Source organism: Cenococcum geophilum (assembly GCF_001692895.1).
Source record: "Cenococcum geophilum 1.58 unplaced genomic scaffold K441scaffold_81, whole genome shotgun sequence".
Lineage (NCBI taxonomy): Eukaryota > Fungi > Ascomycota > Dothideomycetes > Gloniales > Gloniaceae > Cenococcum > Cenococcum geophilum.
This window is the reverse complement of record NW_027137639.1, coordinates 503,604-526,937: the sequence shown is the minus strand read 5'-3', so window position 1 is coordinate 526,937 and position 23,334 is coordinate 503,604. Positions and strand designations below refer to the sequence as shown.

Sequence of the window (23,334 nt, the reverse complement as noted above, 5' to 3'; positions counted from 1 at the left end):
ATCGTGAGATGTGAATCGTGGGTTCGGGAAGACAAAATTCGTGTCAAAAGAGGGAATAGGTGGGCGGAAACATAATTTATAGTAAATTGTCGGGTTGAATGGTCCGGTGTCTGCCGAGAAAGGAGGAAGGGAAATGATGTCGGTTGAAATGACGAGATTGGATTTTTCGAAGCTGATTCGCTGTTGGTGATCGAGAGGGCGCTTAATAATAGCGGGTATGTCTATCGACGCCCGAACCTGCTGCACGGGAAGTTCGTAACTGTTCATCTGTGTATGGTGTACTACTTCTTCTGTTTCTGCTTCCGAGGAGGAGTGACGGGTCTGTTGCCACCGTAAACGTACTTTTGTTTCTTTTCCGCTGGTTTCAGGATCTAGTTTCAGGATTGTCAGCGTAAGATCAAACTCGATAAAGATGGAAAGGGATTCCTGGTGGCTCCCAAGATTATGCAAATAACTGACCTGGAAGGAGCAGAGTAGACTTTCATCGACGCTCATCATTGCTCCTGCATTGTCGAATTCACCACAATAATTGGGCGCACTAAAGAGCGTGACTAATTGTCTCTTTGAGAAGAACTCGTATCCGTCTTCGACAACTTGATGAGCTCGGCAGATCAGGTCCATGTCGTGCTTCTGTAGGAAACGGGAGACAACGTCGGGGCCAAAAGTGAAAGAGACGCCTCTATCGTTCTCGCTCCAGCCAGTGATATCCTTGTCAGGATCGGACCATAGCAGGTCGCAGAGCAGTCCACAATCAGGGATCTAAGCAAGTCAGCGGATCGTGGAGAGGCTCCACCAAACCTGAGATCCTTGGCTTGGGAGAGGAGCAAAGGGAAATCTTGGACTTACATCAGTCGGCCTCATAACGCGACGTATTTGTTCCATAGAGTTCAGATCGGGACTCAGTCCTCCGTGCATTGTGAAGATCTTCTCGTCAATGATTGCAGCGATTGGCAGGCAATTGAAACAATCGGTGAACGTCTTCCATAACTTGATATTGTAGCGCCTTTTGCACTCATCGTAGAATCCGTAGATGCGGTTGATAGATGCACACTCATGGTTACCGCGGAGAATGAAGAAGTTTTCTGGGTACTTAATCTTGTACGCAAGGAGCAGGCAAATAGTCTCGAGAGACTGCTTACCCCGATCCACATAGTCGCCCAGGAAGAGGTAATTTGCTTCTGGTGGGAATCCGCCGTATTCAAATAAACGGAGGAGATCATAGTATTGGCCGTGTATGTCACCGCAAATCTGCAGCGGCGAAATAAGGTCAGCCAGGGCTTCCAGGTCTTGCTTATCGCCAAAACAGAAGTCCTGGCACACTCAGAGTCTCATTTCACTGACCTTTATCGGCGCCTCAAGCTCCAGGAGTATAGGCTGCGAGATGAAAATTTCTCGAGCCTTAGTGCACAAGTATCGAATTTCCGTCTCTAGAAGCTGCACTTGCTTTCCTGGTCTGCTTCCCCTCACCTCCAAAAGTCTATCTATGATAGAGTCCAAATCCACCTCATTTTCCGCCATAGCTGCCTACTGCTGATGGCTACCAAGTGTATGTAGGGAAGCAAGGTGGATTCTCGCACGGGGTCAGAGGGTTCGAAGAGCGGTTTCGTCAGCAGTAGGGAATTATCTTAGATTCTGTAGTAAATTCGAAGATGTTAGCATAGCAATGAGCGCAATCATGGTGACGCAAGATGTGAAAGGTATGAGGTGCACAAGTTTGGAGTACTAGCGGGTGACTTGTCCACCGAAAATGTTAGTGATACAAATGCGTTCTTTGCTCACCTCTGATGAGAGTGAATGTGTGCGGATTAAAGTAAATGTGGAGTGCGACACAGCTGTGTGCAGAATGGCTCGAAGCCCCTCAGAAGACGCCAAACGGTGATCCCGGAATCACGCGACTTCACCCAAGCCTGAGATAGAGAAAGCTCAACAGAGAGTATGTGGAGGTGTAGAATCAGTTGCAGCTCTGCGGATCAAAAACAAGAGCTAAGTGGCGACGTGTGGTGGAGGCGTTGTTGTGACCAGCGAGTTCAGGTTTCTGAGTGGGATGGGCTCTTTTCACCGCTAAGCTAGGCTAGAAGCGCAGGTCTAGAAACAGGTCGCTAGAGGACGAACGGCAATGAGGCACAGTGGTGCAAGAAAGGGGTACAGTATCGAGGTTGGTGGACGAGGGTTGGTGAGGATCGATGGAGGCTGATGTTGAGCGTTGCCGTCAAGTTTGTGTTTCAGAGTCAGAACAGATGGAGCCTCTCTCGTTTAGGAAGTGTGCGATTTAGAGCCTTCGTGGAATGCACGCCAGCCCACACAATTTAGTCGGATGAGAGCAAGAATGCTTCGATTTGCAAAATGTTCACGGCTGCGAGTAGACGACGGCCTTCTAGAAGGGGTGAGTGATTGCAGGCCCGGCACAGCAGTGTAGCAGCAGCCGCAGAGACCCACGCCGACCCGACCCTGGTCAATCCACGTTTACAAATGGGCGCTGGCGCTAAGCTGGCCCTACGAGAAAAATATCCTTCTGCCGTCTATTTTTGCGGCGGCGGGTATATTCAATAGGTAATAGTTACCCCAATGAATTTCGGATTTAGTTGTTTTGGTCACGCCGTCCAGCTTTTGTTTACCTCGTCTGTCGACGCAGCCTGAACTTTGCAGAAACGGCTATCCTGCCACAGTATTACCCGTCCGCATGATCCGCATGGCGCGGTTCTTCAGAGACATTCAGGCATCAACCACCTATATTTAAAATAGAAGCAAGCCTCATGCGACTCTCCACCGGTGTGCTTGTTTGGGAGCCTGGCCTAATAAAGGGATCGCTAGGTGGGTGACTTCGTTTCATCGTCGTACTCTATCACGTGCGGCACGTACTCGAAACGTGAATGGCTGATGGTCCAACTCCCAGCTTAAATTCAAGCAAGAGAGATTGAATACATGCAATGCTGCCCGATTCCAATCCGCTATCCATCAGCTAACTATGCAGCTCAGTAAACCTCCGCAACCCTCTTTTCCTTACGCCAGCCGAAGCAATCTGCTGTCACAAAGCCATCATCGCAAACTCATAAGAGCACATAATCCAACGCAACCAAACCCATATGATACAAGCATTCATAAACTAGCAAGGAAAAAAACAGAATCAAGTGTGAAAATGCCAAAACCAGAATGCAAATGCCATACTGTACTGCACCAGCACCAAGAAAATGCGAGCAATGCAACCGTTTTAGAAGAAAAACAAGAAGCAGAACCGCAATTAGAATGAAGTAAAAGTTACGGATACAGCGAGCGGAAAGCCTGGACGCTCGAGCCCTAGAGGAACCCCAACGCCGAGCATGAATATTCTACACTAAATGTATAGGAAAGTCGTTCAATCCGGTCGAAAGAATAATCGGAGGAGGGTGGGGTATAGTTTCTACACATACCGCCCTGGTAGAGGGTGTAGTAGCCATCAAGTTGTTAAGAAAATGACTAAAATAAGGCGGTGTGGAAAGCGCAACTTCGTTCTTGAAAATCAACCAAGTGTCCGACCACCAGACACAATTCCTTGGCTAGCTGCTCGCGGAACGGTTGGTCTCATTGGAGAGCTGAGGTCACGCTCCGGAAAGCTATTCATGCGCTGAGAGTCCCAACTTTCATCGCCGAGGGCGTTTAGCCAGGTACTGCCAAAGTCTTGGCGTAACGCTTCAATTTTCTTCTTGTAAAGATCACTGCTCATATCAAATTCCGGAAGGGCGCTTGGGGTTATCTCAACTGCAGCGATAGTTGATGGCAACGTCACTCCTGTGTTAAGAGGCGGCAATTGCGGGTGTTCTGCAGCTGGGGATGCGATTGAGGATGACTCCAACCTTTTACGTATTGGGGATCCAGTAAGGTTGCCATAGACATCGTCTGCAGTTCGGGCATCACTCAAACGAGGTTGGGGAGAGCCAAGCGCTATCTGAGGCTGCTGCAAGCTTTCATTTTGAGACAATTCGACCATCCTCCTCTTCGGGCCTTTTCGACGTCTCTGTGAGCCTGCACCATAATCGCTTCTCGAACGTTGGTGAGAGGAATATTTGTGAGGGGAGAGTTCATCCGCTCCGGCTCCATCACCTCCCACAGGAAGCGTCTTTGGTGGAGGGGTAGGAGGAACATCATCTTCTGGGGGCGGCTTCATCACAGGAACATTAGGAAGCTCGGGAGCCCTCTCAACAAGCTGCTTCCGTTCACTGTAACCAGGTCCAGTTGAGTCAATGATAATATCTTCCGTATATCCGGGTGATTTCCGGAAGAGGTTAAAGATTGTCACACGGTAATTGCTGTGTGTTTTGCAAAATGGATTCCGATGGACATATATTTCTTGTATATCGGGTATTCCTGTCAGGCGTGCCAACTCCGTAGGGTCCGTGAGTTTGTTATCCCGTAGATCAATACGTTCCAGGGAGAGCAGGCGCTCAATTCCAGCAAGGGAAGTCAATCGGTTTGACCGTAGGTTCAAAGTCGTAATGGCAGGTAAAGGATTCCTACCCAGAGAGTGCATAGATTCGATCATGCAATTTGACAAGTTCAGAGCTCGCAGTGATGTTAGCGATGCTAGGCTGTCAGGAATCTCAGTGAAGAGGTTCGCGGACAGATCAAATGATTGCAAAGTGTTAGCCAACGGAGCCAAGCTGGAAGCGGAGATATTAGTTAATGCATTGTCAGCCAGGCTTAGGTGTCTCAGAAACCTCCATTTAGATGATGGAAAGAACCCAAACGAAAGAAGGTTTGATGTACTATTTCGAGGAGTACTGGATCGAACACTCGATCCCGAGCTGCCAGAGGACCGTCGGATGTTAGGTGTACTACTTCTTCCATATACGTGAGCGGAGCTATGTCTGGAACTAGTAGGTCTTGTAGGTGATGCGCTCCTGTGCCTCTGGCGAGCAGTGCCTTTGGATCCTCCTGATCCTCCCCTTACCATGGGAACGCTCTGCGGGCTGCTACCTGGGACGAGTTTGTCGGCAGACACTGGCGAGGTTGGAGGCGAGTCCCCTTTCGTGCCTTCGACACTCTTAGCTGCTGGAGTAGGTGTAGCCCAAGGCAGGTCTGGAGATGGGGGAGCCTTGGCTGATCTCCTTCGCCTTTTGTCCATATCATCCAGAACGATATTTATCAGCAAATCTGCTGGGTCATCAACTCCAGCTCTTTTAACAGTAAGGCTCCTCAATTGCTCGGCCAGACGATCCCAGCCATAGAACTGACGAAAATCTACATCGTAGATCTCAAGAGCACTCAAGTTCTTGAATGCAAAGAGCGGTACAGCACTGTCAAATGGGAACTCTTCATAACCTGCGATGAGGCGGGCCTTGTGATCGGGCGCAAGTCTCAGGCATGGAATCTTAGTAAAAGCAGAATATAGGTATTTCAAGTCCTCCTGTATAGCAGCCTTTTGCTTCTCTGCCTTGGCAGCACTGTTGGATGTGAGGCCAAGGCTTGACCAAAGCGACGACATTCCTGTCATCACACTGCGTATGCTAGAGACAGAGTGTATAGAGTCTCTATCAGAAGTTCTGCTCTTGTTTCGTTGTGCTCTGCTCAAGAATGACACGTAATTGGTTGGGGAGGCATCGGAATGAATATTCTCCAACCGGACATTCATAGGCCCTACAGGTATGGAAAGCTCTTCGAAACGGGATAGGAGGTAGAAGAGATGGTGCGGAGTCAAGGTAAGCTTCACAGGCTTTATGCTTTGGGATGTAAATGTGAGGTATGGGAGGGAGAGGGCCGCTGCAAAGGTTGCGGAAGTTGAGGACGCTGAGGATGGGCTTGATGGGGAGGTTGCACCTCCAACAGCCGTAGATCCATGTTTCGGGTTTTGGCGCTGTAATTGTAGAGCGTTGGCAAGCGCCTTTTCATGTGTTCGCACAAAGTACGCAAGGCTCTATGCATCATCAGTACCGAATTCTAGCCACGTTACCCCGGACGGAGGGAAGCTGGCAATAACAGAACTTTACCACCCCTATTTCCTAGGGCTACATACCTTTATGAATATCTGGCCATCCTCAGTGTCCATAGCTTGAGATCCGCAGGCTGCGCGTACATGTAGGGCTTATGTGGTTCTTTTGGTGATTTTTTAGGAAGATGGAGGGAGTGAAGACGTTGCCTTGAGGTTGTGGGCCAAAGTTTGATGTTCCTCGAAAAGGATTGAGTGAAGGTTTGGGCACTAGGCTCCTAAGACACTGCCACCGGGGCAACTGTAACGGTCAGTTAATCTGCCCAAAGTCCGTTGAAAGGTTAGAAATCAAAAACAAAGCTCGAGGACAGATGACGGTATGAAGCTGCGGAGCAGTACGGTACGTGATGGCTCTATCCATAACCGTCCGGGAGTATGAGATACGTACAGTCCGCCAATGCCTCAGGTAAGCACTCAGGTGTTAGGGTGCTCAAGGCGAGGCCGAGATGATATGCAGAAAAGGCGCAGACGTCGAAGAAGCAGTGGAGCCGGTAAATAGCAGATCCAGGAAAGCCAAGCGATATTCTGCCAGATGTGTTGGAGAGCCGGCCAATAGGGCGCGTATCAAAAGATGCAGGCTGCTGCAGGGCGCCTCAAGTGCTATCTGAAAGCAAACCACAAGGCAAAGCGACGGGCAAATGCAGGCTTGCAGAAGGCCACAGTCGGTGTAGAGGGAGAAGGAGTGAAGCAGAGACGGCACCGCTCGGGTTGCACAGGGCGGGAGGGCAGAGAGATGGCAACGAGAGGTCGCTAGGAACAGGCCGATTGCGCTCTGTGAGAAGAAATTAGGTGGATGTTGTTTTGGCCTTGGCGGCTGCGGGCGGGCGCTGGAACTCGCGAAAGGTGAGCTGGAGGGGTCAGGGTTTCTTCAGCGCGAAGCAGCAGGCCCTCGACATAAAAAAGACGACCACCTCGACGGCTACCTTGATGGCTGGAAACACAAGATTGCTGAATCAAAGCCAGGTCGAATCGCACCGACTGAGCAGCACCGTGCCTTTGGTGTGATAAACCCGCGACCATCAGCACACCAATCACCGGGCCTTCCGCCAACCACCCTTCCCTGTCGCGAACACGCCAGGCATGCAGCTGGGCGCAAGCATTTGGCAGCGTTTGGCAGCATCCAAGACGCCTTCTCCGCCCTCCCTTCTCCCCAGCAAAAAGTATCCGTATGTACGGATTGATGACCGGAAAAGCCTCAGATGCAGGCCTCTTCACCGCCGAAGTCCCAAGACAGTCCCATCCAACCCTATATACTGCACGACGTGAAGTCTCGCGGCCGTCAGATGCAGCATCTCCAGCGCGATAGGTAGGCCCAAACAGCGCATGCTGCAAAGGCGAACACGCCTTGGCATTATCTGCACTCGCCGCCGGGCAACGTGCAGACGCTAGGCACTCTGTGGCCCGACAGTCAAGTCCTGCCCCGAGGCCGGTGCTCATAATGCTGCAGGCTTGTCTTGACCTCGCGGTCCACGATGCCTTACGCCTGAGCCGTGTTGCATTTCGGACTGATGATTATCGGCCTCGATACTTGAATGGATGTTCTTGCCTTTAGCGGTGGCAGACCGCTTCACGCACAGAAGCCGTGAGCCTGAACCTGGGTTCTGAGCTCTAGCCTTTTACCCCAGACTCGGTGGAGCAACGGAGTAAGACAGAATTGATCCATCATGTTGTACGAGGGTGCAGCCCGTCAGAATAACCAGTCACATGGGAATACCTCGTAGCGCGGGCGGGCTGCATTGGAGATTGGACCCTGAAGCGCGCTTACCGGGGGGTGCCACCAATGACGGGCATTGACGGGGCTCCATGTTGAGAATCAAGTCATCATACAAGCTCGACCATGGAACTGGCCAGAACTGGTGGAAACTGCAGAAAACAACACCAACCCCTCCGCGGCACCCAAAGGGCCCCCATGACCTCGAGGTCGAAATAATCTTCGCTACACTGCCCTGGTATTGTGATCTCGCGCTGCACAATCAGAGGCAGAATGCGGCTATCGCGCTGATCATTCCACACAAGTACGAAGGAATCGTAACACCTCCCAAGCGGGATTGGACCCTTTTTCCTTGGCGAGCCCGCCTGCGAATATTCACGCCACGCCCATCATAGCGCGCCTTCCGGCATGGACTCGCCCCGATTTGCTACTACTGACCATCAGTATGCGTAATGACATCTGCCCAATCGTGGAGGACGGTCATCAACACCATGACCGACAACACCACGTAGAATTTGATGGCGGCCGGGTGGACGAAGCCAGCAAGGTGCCGTCTCACCATCAGCGAGACAGTCTTTCACTCATCGTGCCCTATGGAGTTGCAGCGCTACGCCCCCCAGTCCAGCTGCTTCCATTGCACGACAAAAAAAAGATCTGCAGGTGTTTCTGCAACACCACACCATTCGAATCTCTTCATCATATATCAGATCCACCCCACTTTCCTACACGGGACATAGGCCGATGCAAAGCAGAGCAAGGGGAGCGCCTCTACCTTGGGCGGTGAGTAGCCGATATTTTAGTGGTGCACGGTCCGCAGCTTTCACGATGTCACGATGTCAACTCCAACACCAAGCTCGCGTACTATGATTACCTTTTTGGGCCTCTTGGCGATTCCGTCGCAACAATGGACTCCGTGCCCCCATGCTCTTTTCTCTCTGAAAGTTGGTCCTATTTCCTTGGGATCCAGACTCTCTGCTTGCATCTTGCAGCTCGCTCCGTATCTGCATCTTCACGCTTTGGAAACGTCTCTGCCGTTGGGCTAAATACGCTGCAGGAAAATTTGCAACAGGCCTCACCGCTAGACACACCTGCAGTCGCCCCCCCGTGGGGTCGAATAACGAGACGAAGCTTGGTATGAGGCTGAAAAGCCTCTTACACCTCAGCTGGAAGCGAACACCAATCATCTACACGTGACGCAAGACTTAGCTCAACCCAGATGAGATAATAGGTTTGTATTCCTGAGTTTCAGCTTTTCTCGTGCGTTTTAGCATGAAATTAGGTCCCAAGAGAATGCGCGTATATCAGCTCACGTCTGTTCCTCTGATGCTTGTCAAGAAACCAATACTTCCACACGTTCTCCGATCTCGGCCAGAACCACCCCCAATTTATTCATAGGATCTGACCCCAGAGGATCATCCATCCCCCTATAGCCCTGCGATGGAACTTGCCAACCTCTAAGGTAAGCACCTTGACGTCTTCTCTCGATTTCAACAGCTAGCCGATGCAACACCGGCTTTACCCGACCTACCCTCCTTGCAATATGATGTTGCTAATGAATTCCCAGTCTGTGGTCCAAATGATCATCCGAGAGGGTGGGACTCACAAGGTCGCGCACGCCTTCCGCTGCATCGCCCTGCGTCACTCGTCTAGTTCACGTGTGCAAAGACCCATGGAAGTTCACCTTATCGTCTTTTTAGGTCAACGTGCATTAGATCCATCTAAGGCTCTGGGTTTTTCTCCATCGCATGACGTCGTTTCTATCTTTTATGCTGGTGATTCGCCCGCTTTAGGAAGATCTTCACGTTGATTCGTGGACGAATAAGCGCTGGGCGCAATTGTGGAACGATTCCGATCGGTGTCTTTTCGTCCATTTGGAAGTGAAATACTGAGACACTTGGAAAAAAAAAAATGAAACACTTACTGAAATTAGTACATTCGTTGACTCTCTGGTCAACACCAACGTCATTATCTGCTTCCGTATTGCCGTTTTGTACCTAACCCCATAAAACTGCAATGGTGCCTGAAAGAATTCGGCAACATCGAGCGGAATGCTACATTCATATTTTTTTATGATGTTCCTCACCCTTCCTAGTGTGCCATGCCTTGCGATGTTGGTCTCACATTCCACCGTTTATCACCCCAACACTTCAGTTAATTCTCTCATTTTTCGTTCATGGCTATTCTCTCGCGTAAACAGAATGAATCCGCATCTAATAGAAATGAGCACATATGTAATCCTGAAAGCGCCCATACAATACTTCCATCACTGCAAAGAAGTTACTACAAGCACAGCATGCGTTATTTACCCATCAAACCCATATCAATCATATCGCCAACAACCCTAACACTCAAAAGGCACGTTATCTCTGGCAAAACCTTTCCTTTAACCTTTATGGCATCTTTCGCAATGCCCATTTCTCTAGTCTTGCAATATATCCAACTTTCGATCTCTCCTTTAATCTTTCCCACATTGAACTCTCCCAGCCAGGCGAATGAACACTGAAAAACGCACCGCCCCACCTTCTCGCTCTCTCATCCAATCACCCTTCCTCCCCGCTGAAGCACCATAAGCCACACTCACATTCGCCTCCTGCCTGCCTTCCAGCCGCACCGCAATCCAAGCTCCTCCCCTTCTGCCATAAATTCAAGTCAATGAGCAGACACCGCACACGTTCCACGTGTTGTACCGTCGATGGCGACATTTCATACTTGACCTATCGCCACGACGGTGGTATCCAATGGCGGCTCTCTCGCCAAACGCAGTTGTGGGGGTGGAAGAAGAAACGTGCGGCACTATTAAACCCGCCTGAATCCTTTCAGCTCAGCATTTCTGCTTGCCCGTCTTCACGGTTTTCTACCTCCCTAGGTTGGCCATATTTGCACTTCCTGGCAAAGAGCGGAGGGGACGATGCGTCGAGAACTACTCCTCCCTCTACTCCTTTCTATTCCACCTTACAAACCGCTCCCACCCCTATCGCCTGTTCTACCCCCTCCTGCCTCACCGTCTTCCCTTGCTACCCCGCTCAGCTCCTCCTTGGCCCATCCAAAGCACTGCCTAGGCCCAATAGCCGCCATTAAATTCATCCAACTGTTCCAGGAGTGTCGCGGAATAGCCCATGTTCACACGAGTGTGCTTAGAAACTCCGATTACTCAGTCCGAGGTCTCCGCTTCAGGGATGTTAGAACATTAGTAGGTCGCTTGGGACCTTGACAGCGAATACAGCGCACGGGATGCAAGAGATGGAAAGAGAGAGAGGGCATCGATGCTTGATTGGGCCCCGATAGCGTGGCTAGGGCGACGGAGGACACCACGCTTACTTACCATCCATTACAGGGGCTAGGAGCACGGGGTCGAGCGAGCGGAAGCAGATAGGAACCGCATGCCGGGAGAGTGAGGTATGATGGGGAGGAAGTGGAGGATAGGGGCGGGCTGTGGATGAGAGGGATATCTGCTCACCCTGGCATGCTCCGCATGATGGTCTGTCCGTGTTCCGATTTACGACTCTTTTCTTGGATTATTAAGATTCGTCTCGCAACTTGCAATGCCGCTCCACCATGGAATACTGTCTGCGCCCTATTCAGTCTGGAGCGAGGCGTGGTCTTACTAGAGCGGTGATGTGGATAGGGGAGTTACGTTGTCTTAATGTTCTGTCACAGTTTTTTTTGGGAATTCTCTACGCAGCTAACTAGTTTAGGGGGTGATTAGGAGGTGAGATGGGTTAAAATAGATTGTAGAAAAGGAAGGGTGAGGGATGGAAAATAAGGTAATATGGATCTCTGAGCGAAACGTCATGCAAGGAGTGGGCACCGGGATATACCGGTGGCAACGGGTAATATTTTGGAAATATTAGGACTAGGTTATAGAAAGATGCGGAGAGCATGGAAAAAGACAAGAGAAGAAATTAGCAAACCAATATACATAGAATACAGAGAAATCTGGGCCCAAGAGAAAGGGAGAGAGCCAAACAGCGTAAATGTAATGGCGACCGAAAGAGCTGGGAGAAGTATTTTAAGACTTACTCACATTCTAGGCCAATACTGGATTTTTGGACGGTGGATGGAGAACGATTTGAGGATCAGGGAAAGAGTGTTGCAAGAATTGAAAGTGGTGCCCTACGCAAATAAAATCGTCAAGTGAACAATTAGATACAGTAAGTATTTAATGATATTAGCTTTGTATAAGACTACTTCTAAGCTTTTATAGGTCATTCTATCCCTTACACCAATTGTACCCAATATAGTGGTCCGTGCGCGCTATTACTAAAAGTTAAATTTAACAACTTATAAAGCTGTAGACAAATTAAGAACTATTAGTATAAAGACTTTAGCTATAGCTTAGTATATTCTTAGAAAATATATAAAAGCTAACTATAATAAAGCTTTATAGGAAATACTACGGTAGACTTGTTAATAGGCTAGGTATATAAGTAATTAATTAATTAACGTAATATATAGAGTAAGTGCTTAATAAATTAACTCTAGTTATATTCTAAGATTTACTATAAAAGAGAGAACTATCCAGGTAGGGACTGTAGTCCTTTAAATATATAATACTACGCTTAAGAAATGTACTAAGTACGTTAGTACGTTAGTATATTAATACGTTATATACGTTTCTACGTTCCTACGTTCTTATATTCTAAACTAGTAATATAACTCCTTATATAACTTAGCTACCCCTTATCCTATAGCTTAATTAGTTCTAACGCCTTTTATATTATCTTAACCAACCCATTTATATCTCTTCTTAGTAGTTATATTACTGCTAATATAAAGTCTATAACACTAACCGCTAGTAGTAGATTAATTACTACTTTTACTATACTAAACTAAGGGAGGAAGATAATAAGGACTTTTTGTCAGGTGAAACCTAAGTAGATAGCTATATAGCTGCGAGGTACAGGCAACCCGCAGGCGACTCGCCTGTGAGGCACGTGCGCTGCACGTGCCTATAGAAACCCCTTACCTCGCACCTTAGACTCCTCCTTCTCCCTTAAGGATTCGTCTACTTATACAATATACCCTATTGTTCTATTATTAGACTCCCTATCCGCATCCTTACCTTACATTTAAATCCTTACCAATCCCTTTAGGAGGATAGCCGGTTTAATTTTCTACGATCTACGATGCCTCCGAAGACAAGATCGACGCCTATACTTAATGGCGATACGCTAGCAACACGACTGTAGAACGCCTTAGGATCTAGTGCTAGAAGCATATTAGCAGAATCTATATGACCTTCCGAATCTTAAGACGATTAAATATCTATAAACGCTGGAGACTAGTTCGACTTATATACCTAGGCTTAATAGAAGCTTAGTAAGGTTACCAGTGTCCTACTAAATACTGCTAACCTAAAGGAGCTAGATAAGCTAGCTAAGAAAATAGCCAACTTACGGAGCATTATTAATTTAACCTCTTGTTGCCCCTCTAGTAAAGAGTATAAGTTGCACAGCGAACGTATATAATAAACGAATCTCAACGCCCTGGTTAAGAAGTCACCGCCTAATATTAGTGGTACTACTTAACAGAAGTTTAACTAATGGATTACCGCAATTAAGAATTGATTTAAGATTAATAACGCTAACTATAACTGCGAGTGACGTATACGCTAGGCTATTAAAGGTCTTGTAAAAGAGAAGATAGTTGCCTAACTAGTATATCGCCGCCTAGGCGCTAAAGATAAGGGTCCTCTACTATAGGACGAATTTAAGACTATAGTCCAAAACCAGATTAAGAACCCTATAGTAAGACGCTTTAAAAATGCTACTGCGTACTATATAACTGTAATAAAGGAGAACTAAAAGTTTAATACCTTCTTAGCCCGTATACGTAGCTTAGAGGACCTCTTCTTATATACCCCTTTTATTAACCCTAATTAGCAGGTAAACTTTTAGTTCTTATATCTCCTAACCTACCTATAGGCAGAGCTCTTCCGCTAGAACTTCGCTATATAGGTAAAAACCGCTAAGGACCTCTTTGTAGAAATCCGCTGTGTAGAGTAATTACTTAATACTATAAAGCTCGCGGAAGACCGCGTAGCTAGTAATAGCAGATCCTTACGCCTAAAGCGCGGTTATAGCATAGGCTCTATAGGGTTAGGTTTAGAGAACGGAACCCTAAAAAGGCGACGCTTTCCTAACTAAGCTTTAGGGGAGACTACTTAACAGCTAGATAGCTCAGAGGACCCCCTAGACGCTGGCAATACGCCTATATATCGTAAGAAGAACGTAGGTAGTAATTATAAAGAACACTAGCGGTAAACCGCTATAAATAATACCTAACTATTAGGTAGTAGGTCTATCTATAACCGGGGTCCTTTAACCGGGATCCTTTAACCCGCTAGTGACCTACTAGTAGTAACCTACACTAATAACTTATACTAGACAGGTCCGTCCGTAACTAAGGTCCTCTAACTAGGGTCCTTTAACCCGCTAGTAACCTGCTAGTAACCTATACCAATAACGTATATTAGTAAATAGGTCCGTCTATAACCGGGGTCCTTTAACTAGGGTTTATAACCTGCTAGTAACCCGCTAGTAGTCACCTATACTAATAACCTATATATAAGCCTAAAGATTCGGATACCGTATACCCCTAAATATATACCTTACGCAGGCGTATCGCGACCTAACGCTAGATAGGAAGAAAGGGAACGTATTATAGTATATATTGCGATAGATACGCCCTAGGGTAAAGTCCGCCTATATACTTAATACAATAATAGGTGCTAAATCAACCCTTAATACTATATAAAAGTTGTAGGTTATAGGCCTTATGGGCGGCCCTAGTACTATTATACTAACACCCTAGCGCTAGCGGACTAGAGCGTCCTGCTATTCTTACTAAGACTTTAACCGGCCTAATGGCGCTAGACCCTTTAGCCCAGGTAACGGTCCCCTATAATAACCCTATAAGTTACCTTATTAGTACTAGCTTTGCGCAGAGCCTCGTGCTATAGTAAGTAGTAGTAGTAGCTACCTTAACTGAAACGGCTTACAGAATATACCCCTAAGTTACTGGTCCATCCGTAGAGTATAAGGGACGCCTTTATACGCTCTACACGCGACCACTTAGGGGCGAGCTCTTGCTGGTAATATAATTAAGGACTCCTAAGGCAAAACAATAAGGTCTGGCCTTATTAAGGATCTCCGTAAATACCTAGGTAACTATAATACCTACTAACGCTTTATTACGCCGCTATATACCTTATAACGAGCTATAGCCTTTTAAGGCCCCCACCTAAGCCTAGCAGCATTATCCACTTAACTATTACGGATCTCCCTAAGTCTAAGACACCTCCTTATCCTTATAGACCGTTTTATAAAGCTAGTATACTACTACCTAGCCTCGCAGCTAAAGCGTAAGCGAAAGGTAAGCGTTGCTGCTAAGATATAGCCTATATTAAAGAAAGGTAAAGGATATAGGGATTAAGGAATAAGCTAACGCTTATAGTAAGAGTTACGGTATATATACGGGGTAAAGCTTAATTTATTAATATCCTATATAAGCTACACTCTAACGCAACCCAGTAACTCCCTGGTGACTTACTGGCAACTTATAAGCGGGGCTATAGCGTATAACGGTAACGAAGCTTAATTCGTCAATATACCGTATATACTATAACCCTTTAAAAAGTACTTTCCCTAAACCTAGTCTGTTACTCTATACTACCTTTATAGACTATTTATACTAAATAGGTCTATCTGTAACTGGGGTCCTTTAACTAAGATCTTTAACCCGCTAGTAACCTGCTAGTAGCAACCTATACCAATAACTTATACTAGAAAATAGGTCTATCTATAACTGGGGTCCTTTAACTAGGGTTTATAACCCGCTAGTAACCTGCTAGTAGTAACCTATACTAACAACTTATACTAGATAGGTTTGTCTATAACCAGGGTCCTTTAACTAAGATCTTTAACCCGCTAGTAACCTACTAGTAGTAACCTATACTGATAACTTATATATTATCCTATACCCGTCTATAACCGGGGTCCTTTAACTAGGGTTTACGACCTACTAGTAACCTATTAGTAGTGACCTGTATAAACAACTTATATACTATTTTATATATATACTACGCAGATAACGCGTAAGGCTAAAGTATAGGTTAACGGCGGATTTAACAGGTATATAGCCTTACCGTTCTAAATCTGGCCGTATATAAGTAATCTATAACCTACCCGCGAAGTATATATAGCGCTACGCCGGTATAGCGTAAGGCTAAAGTAGGGTTAGCGGCGGATTTAACGGGCATATAGCCTTACTATCCTAAATCTGGCTATATGCGAATAACCTATAACCTACCCGCGAGGTACTAGCAACCTACCTACGTAATTAAACCTTTAGAATATATCTACTAAATTTAGGTAATAGTATTAAGCTACTAGCTCTACCTGTTAAATGGATTAATTAGGATTTTCTATACCGGGCATATAAAATCGCTATTAGCTCGGTAAAATACAGGGAAGTTTTAGCAAGCTAAATCTAACCAATTAGATAACTTTAACTGGTAGTTAAAGTTCCTTAATATCTTTGCGCCGCGTAAATATACCACTTATCTCTTTATACGCAAAATTAGGACGCTCTTTCCCTTCCAATTTTTTCCTTCTAAAGGTTTTTATAGGGTTTTATTAAGGCCTAAGTATATAAAGGATCGGGGACGACCCTTTTTAAAGGGGGGGGCATTATTAGGTGAAACCTAAGTAGATAGCTATATAGCTGCGAGGTATAGGCGACCTGCAGGCAACTCGCCTGTAAGGCACGTGCGCTGCACGTGCCTATAGAAACCCCTTACCTCGCACCTCAGACTCCTCCTTCTCCCTTAAGGATTTGTCTACTTATATAATATACCCTATTATTCTATTATTAGACTCCCTATCCGCATCCTCACCTTATACTTCTAGAATATATTTAAACAAATATAGAACCTTAGTAAGTACCTTTAGCTTTATTATAAGAAGTTTTATAAGCTAGGAATATATCTTACCGTTAATAAACCTATTAAATAATTTACTAATCGCGCTACTAGGCTTATTGATATTTTAACAAAGCTAATACTAGAAGGCTTTAAGATATAGATGTTAGGTAACTAAGGCTATATTTTAGATTAAATATTCTATACTAAAGGTAATAAAAAAGGCCCGTATAAATTAGATATATACTTTATTAAAAAAGATGGCTTTTTAAAGATATAGGTAACGTAGGTGACAGGGTTTTGACGGTGTGATGAGTTTTGACGGTTTTAAGGTTTCCCATACAAACTTTGTCTGTGTCCTCTCGCTTAAAGTTTTGATGTTCAAAACCGTCAAAACCCATCACACCGTCAAAACCCTGTCACCCACGTTAGTAGTACTTAATTTTCTTATTTAAAAGGACAGCGAAATAGGCGACCGCCTCTACTACTTAAACAAGTATATTATTTGGCTTAATAACCTATTTATATCTGTCTAACTTCTTAAGTGACTTTAATAGCTTAGAATTGGCGGTATAGAAATAGTTTAAATAACTAAAAATAAAGCGTAAGGAGTAGGATGTTACGGCTTATATAAATGCCTTTAAACCGAAGCTTGTAGAATGCTATATTACGAAGATACTAAGCTAAAGAGAAGGAAAAGGGGTCGCTAGGACCGATGTAAATAAATATATAGGGTGAGCCGCTAAGGCGCTAGCTTTGGGCGGGCCAATTATAGGTTAGCAGAATATAGCAGAATTTGGTAGGTAACGTGCGATAGCGCCGTTACATTACCCCCCTCTTTAAAGAAAGCCTGCCTTTAGGCTTAGTTAGAAATAGGGTAGTACTAAGCTTATAAACATAGGATTATAAAATATAAGATAAGGAGATAAAGGGGATATAAGTACGTCTAGACTAAGTATAAAGGGCGATTGTGGGCTAAGTAGAAGCACTAGGCTAGAAAGAGTAGCTGCTAAAAGTCTTAGCACAAATCTAACTAATTAGATAACTTTAACCGGTGGTTAAAGTTCCTAGATATCTAAAATTTTATAGTATTAGCAGAAAACGGCAGAATATGGCAGAATTTGGTAGATAGCTATATTAGGGCTTTAGGGCGTTTTTGTCCCTATATTCTTTTAGTAACTTATTATCTTTATTATACTAGCATTTCATCTATTTGTTTAGGTACTTTAGGGGTCTAGGCGTATTAGAGTATTAGTTATAGAATTCTTTAAGCTTTTAGGGGTAGCTTATAAAGTTTTACGTAGAGTACTAGGTTAGGTTAGGATTATAGCCCTTTTATTAGACATGGTATTTTAGCGTTCCCCGTACTATCTTATAGGCTAGTATTTTATTAACCTCTTATTTATTATTACCGTTTACTTAAACTGGTAGGGGAGGCTTATTCTTTTATTTAGGTAATAGGTTGTTTACAGCTTTCTATAACTTATCTAGTAAGAAGATAGGGTAAACCCTAATTGAATCTAGGAGCTTTATCTTATACGAGTTGCCTATCTTTTTAAAAACCTTATATGGTCCTGCTATTTAGTAGTCTAGCTTATGGCTAAGTTGTTTAGTTTTTTAATTCCTTATTATAATCTAGACCATATTATTAGGGGCAAAATTAGGCTCTTAACGGTGTTTATTTGCCTACTGTTCTATTAACCTCTAAGCTTTTTCTAGATTCTTATAGGCTACCGTCTAAGCTTCCTTTAATTGTTTAGCGTACTATTAGGCCTTTATATAGGATAGCTTCTCTTATATAGTTTAGGGTTCTTCTAGCCTTTTTTAGTTAAAGCTTATATGGGGTAAGTATCCTATTTCTAGCTAAATTGGGGTAAACCCTGTGGAGTTATGGGGTAGGGTTGCTTACGCATAGTCTATTAAGGGTAGTAGTTTAAACTAGTTATCCTAAAAATAGTTAATAAAGGGCTTAAGCCTCTAGTCTAGGTACTAATTTATAATCTTTATTTAGCCGTCTATTTGGGGGTAATAAGCCGTAAAAAGCTTTAGCTTAATACCTAGGATCCGGGTAAACTTATTCTAAAAGGCCGATATAAACTATGGCCTATAATTAGATATAATAGTATTTAGTAGTCCATAGATTTAGTAGACGTAATAGATATATAGCTAGGCTACCTCTTTAGTATTAATATTCTTATAATAGGGAATTAAGAACGGGCGTTTATTAAAGCGGTTAACTATAACTATAACTATATTGTATCCGTTACAGTCCCTAGGTAGTTTATAAAAGTCTATAAAGATATACTACTAAGGGCGCTTTAGTATTAGGAGTAGCTTAAGTAGTCCTAGGGTCTTATCCCGTAGGATTATAGCTCTTTAGTAGTCTTCGCAGTTCTATATATATTAATTAATATCCACAACTATTCTTAGCTAGTAATAGCGGTAGTTAATAATTTTACGGGTCTTGTTCTTGCTAGGGTATACTATAGAGACTTAGCAATAAGCTTTACGGATTAGTTTAGTTTGTAGATATTAACGTTAGGGATTATAAGCCGCTCCTAGTATAGGAGCAATCCTTCCTCTATCTTAAAATTGGGGTTTTCTTTTACGGCTTATTTACAAAGGGCCCTTAGGGCGTTAGCTATACAGTTTATAGTTAGAAGGCAGTTAATTAGCCCTATTAGCTTATTTAAGGACTCCTCTATTAGTACTAGCTCGTTTTACTAGGAGTTTAGCTCCTTAAGGATTTATAGATTAAGCTATTCTAAATAAAAGAGGGCGCGCGTCTAATATTAGGTCTTTAGCTTATCCTAGGGTCCTATATCTTATTCTCTTTAGGTTAGAGTATTAGCCTTAAAGTTTTACTTACTAGAACGATATATAATTATAAAAAAGAATTAGGAGAGTATTTTAGCCTACTAGGCTTATTATTTAGTAAGCTACTTTATAGTTATAAAGTACTTTAGGGCTTTATAATCTATATATATCTTAATCCGGGAGTTTATATCTTTAAGCTCTATACGCTATTAGGAGAGTAATTAAATAATAGCTAGTATTTCTTTATTATATACTTTATAGTTATACTTAGCCAGGTCTATTATTTTTAAGAAAAAAGCTATAGGGTGCTATTCGCTGTCTAGATATAACTGTAATGGGATTTCCGCTATAACCCTATTAGAAGCGTCCGTTTCTAGCATTAATTTAAGGTTTAAGTTATAGTAATAAAGAATTAGGAAAGAGATAAGCCGATCTTTTATCTCTTTAAAGGCTTTTATATAGCTATTATTAAAGATAAAAGGCGTATCCTTCCTGGTTAGTTATATAAAAAGTTTTGCTATAGTTCTATAGTTACGGATAAACTAGTAGTAGAAGTTATAAAAGCTAAAAAAGGATTAAATTCCTTTTACTATATAAGGGGGCTTCTAGTTACAGATTACCTCTACCTTCTTAGGGTTAACCTTAATTCCTTCTATAGTTATAATAAACCTAAGGTATTTTTATATATTTTACCCTAAACTTATATTTCTTAATATTAACTTATAAGCCCGCGTTCCGTAGTCTCTTTAGGACCTTCTTAACATAAACTTAATACTTAAGTTCGTTGTCTAAGTATATAAAAATATCGTCTAGGTATACTATACAGAATTTATTAAGGTAATTAAAAAGAACATTATTTATATACCTTTAGTACGTAGCCGGTCCGTTTATTAGTCTAAAAGGAAGAACTTTATATTTATAAGAACTATAATAGGTACAGAATATTATTAAATCTTTAGATATAGGGTCTATCCTAATTTGGTAAAAAGCTTAGCGGATATTAAGTCTAGTAAAGATCTTTACCTGGCTTAGACGTATAAGGGTCTTATTAATTAAAGGAATAGAATACTAGTCCTTTTAAGTAATAGCATTTAGCTTTTAATAGTCAATACAAAAATAAAGGCCTTTATTAGGCTTTTTTATAAATAGGATAGGGGAAGTAAAAGGGGCTTAATTTAGCTTAATAAACCCTTTATCTAAGTTGTTAATTAAGTACTACTTTATTACTTTTAGCTTATCCGTTAATTAATAGTAGAGGGGGCTATAGCCTAGCGAGTTATTGGCTTCTAATTAAATCTTATAATTATATATCTGGTAGGGGGGTAACTTATTTAAGGCTGCCTTTAAGAATATATCCTTATAGTCTGTATAAATAGTAAAAAGGAGGCGTTTAACTAGTTCCTTATTAGTTTCCTTAGCTGGCCTTTCCTCTCTATTATTAATAATTTGGTTAATCTTATATAGGCTTATTATAAAGACCTTATTATCCTTCCGGTATATATTAAAGTAAAATGCTATAGCGCAAGCCTGCCGGTGTTCTTAAAGTTCGCGCACGGACTATAAGCTCTTAGGACGCTGACGGGTTAAGGGATATATATATAATGATGTAAGATATTATTATGCTAATACTACATTAATTATAAACTATTTTATAAAAATTTATATATAGAAGATTTTTTTAAAGAAGTTTCTTTATAACTTTTATATATATTATAAATCTATATAATACGTGGTTGTAAAGATATGTTTACGGTATAACTTTTTTTGTATAGGAGCCGTCTTATCGAGAAATTGGCAGAAGATAAACAAACTACAGTATACTTTTCAAAGCTCAGCAAGCTGTGTGGCGCCCTGGGTTAGAGCTAGAAGTTCTACGCGTTCTGTAAGGATCACTCGGGAACCTCCATATGGAGCTCCGCAAAAGTTCTGCATAAGCTCTATATAAAGCTCCGCGTAAAGCTCTACAAGGTAACAAACGGGCCAGATACCCCCCTTGCAAGTACTTGTATTTAAATAAGCGAGTTATGGGGGAAATAGAAGGACTACGTTATTCTGCTAACTAGACTAGCAGGGAGCGCGTCTAGCCCGTTCATGGTACCACCTTGTATACCAAGCTCTTTACGAAGCTCTGCTCGAACCCTCGATGAAGCACTCCAAGAACGAAAACGAACACAGCTCTGCGACTATACAAAAGGGATTGGTAAGGCTAGAGGTGCTACCTCTTGGAGCTTTATATAGGCCTCCTGCCACGCAGGGCATAGAGCACACAATGTATAGGGAAGGGAGATCCTATCCCTTGGGTTTTGCTTAAAGCTCTGTTTAAAGTTCTGTTTAAGATCCTATACCGAGTCTTAAAACTTTGCTTAAGGCCCTGTACGACCCTCTGCACTTCTAAATTATAGAAACTCCTTATGTAAGCCCCCAGTTGAAAATCCAATGAGTGCAGTTAGGTAATACCCAACCATTTATTCGTATTATTAGGATTAAAGTAGCCACCACCGTATAAAAGAGGTTATGTTAAACGCGCAGGTTAAGGCAAGCGTGATTGCAGAATATTAAGTGTAAGAAGTGGTTGATTGAACTATCTAAGTAGGAGGTTGAGATAAAAGGTTGATGATAACCGAGTCACGTGATATAATATCGGGTGAAAATAACACTCCCCTTATCTCAGTAAGCGACTTAGACGGCAAGGGTAAACTAAAGGCGCACTTACTAATACTAAAGTATTACTAGTCTCCATCCTAAAAAACGCCACTTTTTTTAACTAATCAGCTACCTATCGACCTTTAGTTTGCCCTGCCGTCTAAGGACCTATGGTGCGGAACTCTATGGCGCTCAACTTTAATTTGAGCAATTTTGTATGAGAGACACTTCCTCCTATATATTTGACTCCCTAATAATACCTTTTTAACCTAATAAGCTGATGAGTTAAATTAGACCAGTCTTCTCCATAATTGATTACTTTTTTATAATGGGAACATAACCTCCTTACGAGTTACGCGCTTTTAGTATTTGGGTAGATACCGACGCGTCCTTATCTCCACTCTCCGATATTAACTCCATTTCCCCCTTAACGCCATTCTCTATATCTCCGTCGCCTTAAAGGTAAGTAACTATACCCCTTACTAGTTACTAAAGGCGAATTAGAAAATGGCGGAGCCCTTTTACCTAGCGCTAAAAGCTACGGGCGATATAAATACTATGGCAGCAGAACAACTTTAATATTAAGTAATTTTTTAAAGCATGGGTTATAGAGGGTGTTAATAATGGATTAGGTGGCCTCTATATTAGTTAGCGGGTCTTATTATTATGTTCTGCTTTAAAATAAGCGGAAGTTTATACAGCCCTTTAATTAACTGGTTATGTGTCAGTAGGGGATATTTCCTTAACAAAACTTATCTAAGAACTTGATGCACTGCTTAGGCAGCTATATTTTAATAAGTTTGACCACTCTACCTTTATGGAGAAGGTTGACTTCTTTTAAGTATCGAAAAAAATTAAATCGACTGCTCCTAAATGGACTGCTCTGCTTGAAAAGCTTATGAGCAATTAACGCTAGGGCTGGAGTAGTTATAAAGGGTTAGGTAATTCTAAGATAGTCTAGCAGCAGTTATATTTAATTACTTCCATTATCTATAGGAGTTATGCGCGGTCTACTGCCAATTTCTTTGTAAAAATGTTAGGAATCTACCTACTTGGGAGTGGTATTAAGCGTCGAGTTATTAAGGTATTAGCTGGGCTAGGTTTTTATAATAGTTATAAATATATTAATTAATACCTTATAGATATTGCTGATAATATAAAGGAAGGTTTAACCTCCTAGCCTATATTTTATATAGCTAACTAATAAAAAGAATAAGCTAAAAAGCCTTATAGTTAATCCTTAAGCGCTACTAGTCTATGATAACTTTAATTTTAAGGACGATG

At 43.1% G+C, this 23,334-nt stretch overlaps 4 protein-coding genes across 4 annotated transcripts; 2 read left to right on the top strand and 2 right to left on the bottom strand.

Annotated features, from left to right (window-relative positions):
• Window positions 1-152: 152 nt before the first annotated feature.
• K441DRAFT_622576 (putative serine/threonine protein phosphatase PP1) lies at window positions 153-1,827 on the bottom strand. Its single transcript, XM_067646010.1, has 4 exons — window positions 1,342-1,827; window positions 847-1,248; window positions 460-759; window positions 153-371 (listed from the first exon to the last, which is right to left on the bottom strand). Exons 1-4 carry the CDS (start codon window positions 1,516-1,518, stop codon window positions 282-284), a joined length of 969 nt encoding a protein of 322 aa, XP_067497210.1. The 5' UTR covers window positions 1,519-1,827; the 3' UTR covers window positions 153-281.
• Window positions 1,828-3,496: 1,669 nt separating this feature from the next.
• K441DRAFT_682430 (uncharacterized protein) lies at window positions 3,497-6,019 on the bottom strand (the record flags this gene model as incomplete). The annotated part of the gene is made up of 2 exons (XM_067651575.1): window positions 3,497-5,887; window positions 5,987-6,019. 2 exons carry the CDS (start codon window positions 6,017-6,019, stop codon window positions 3,497-3,499), a joined length of 2,424 nt encoding a protein of 807 aa, XP_067497209.1.
• Window positions 6,020-9,598: 3,579 nt separating this feature from the next.
• K441DRAFT_348654 (uncharacterized protein) lies at window positions 9,599-10,169 on the top strand. The gene has a single exon (XM_067641302.1). The coding sequence runs from the start codon at window positions 9,719-9,721 to the stop codon at window positions 10,013-10,015; it is 297 nt and encodes a 98-aa protein (XP_067497208.1). The 5' UTR covers window positions 9,599-9,718; the 3' UTR covers window positions 10,016-10,169.
• On the top strand, window positions 10,170-10,927 carry K441DRAFT_348655 (uncharacterized protein). Its single transcript, XM_067641303.1, has one exon. The coding sequence runs from the start codon at window positions 10,323-10,325 to the stop codon at window positions 10,746-10,748; it is 426 nt and encodes a 141-aa protein (XP_067497207.1). The 5' UTR covers window positions 10,170-10,322; the 3' UTR covers window positions 10,749-10,927.
• Window positions 10,928-23,334: the final 12,407 nt, after the last annotated feature.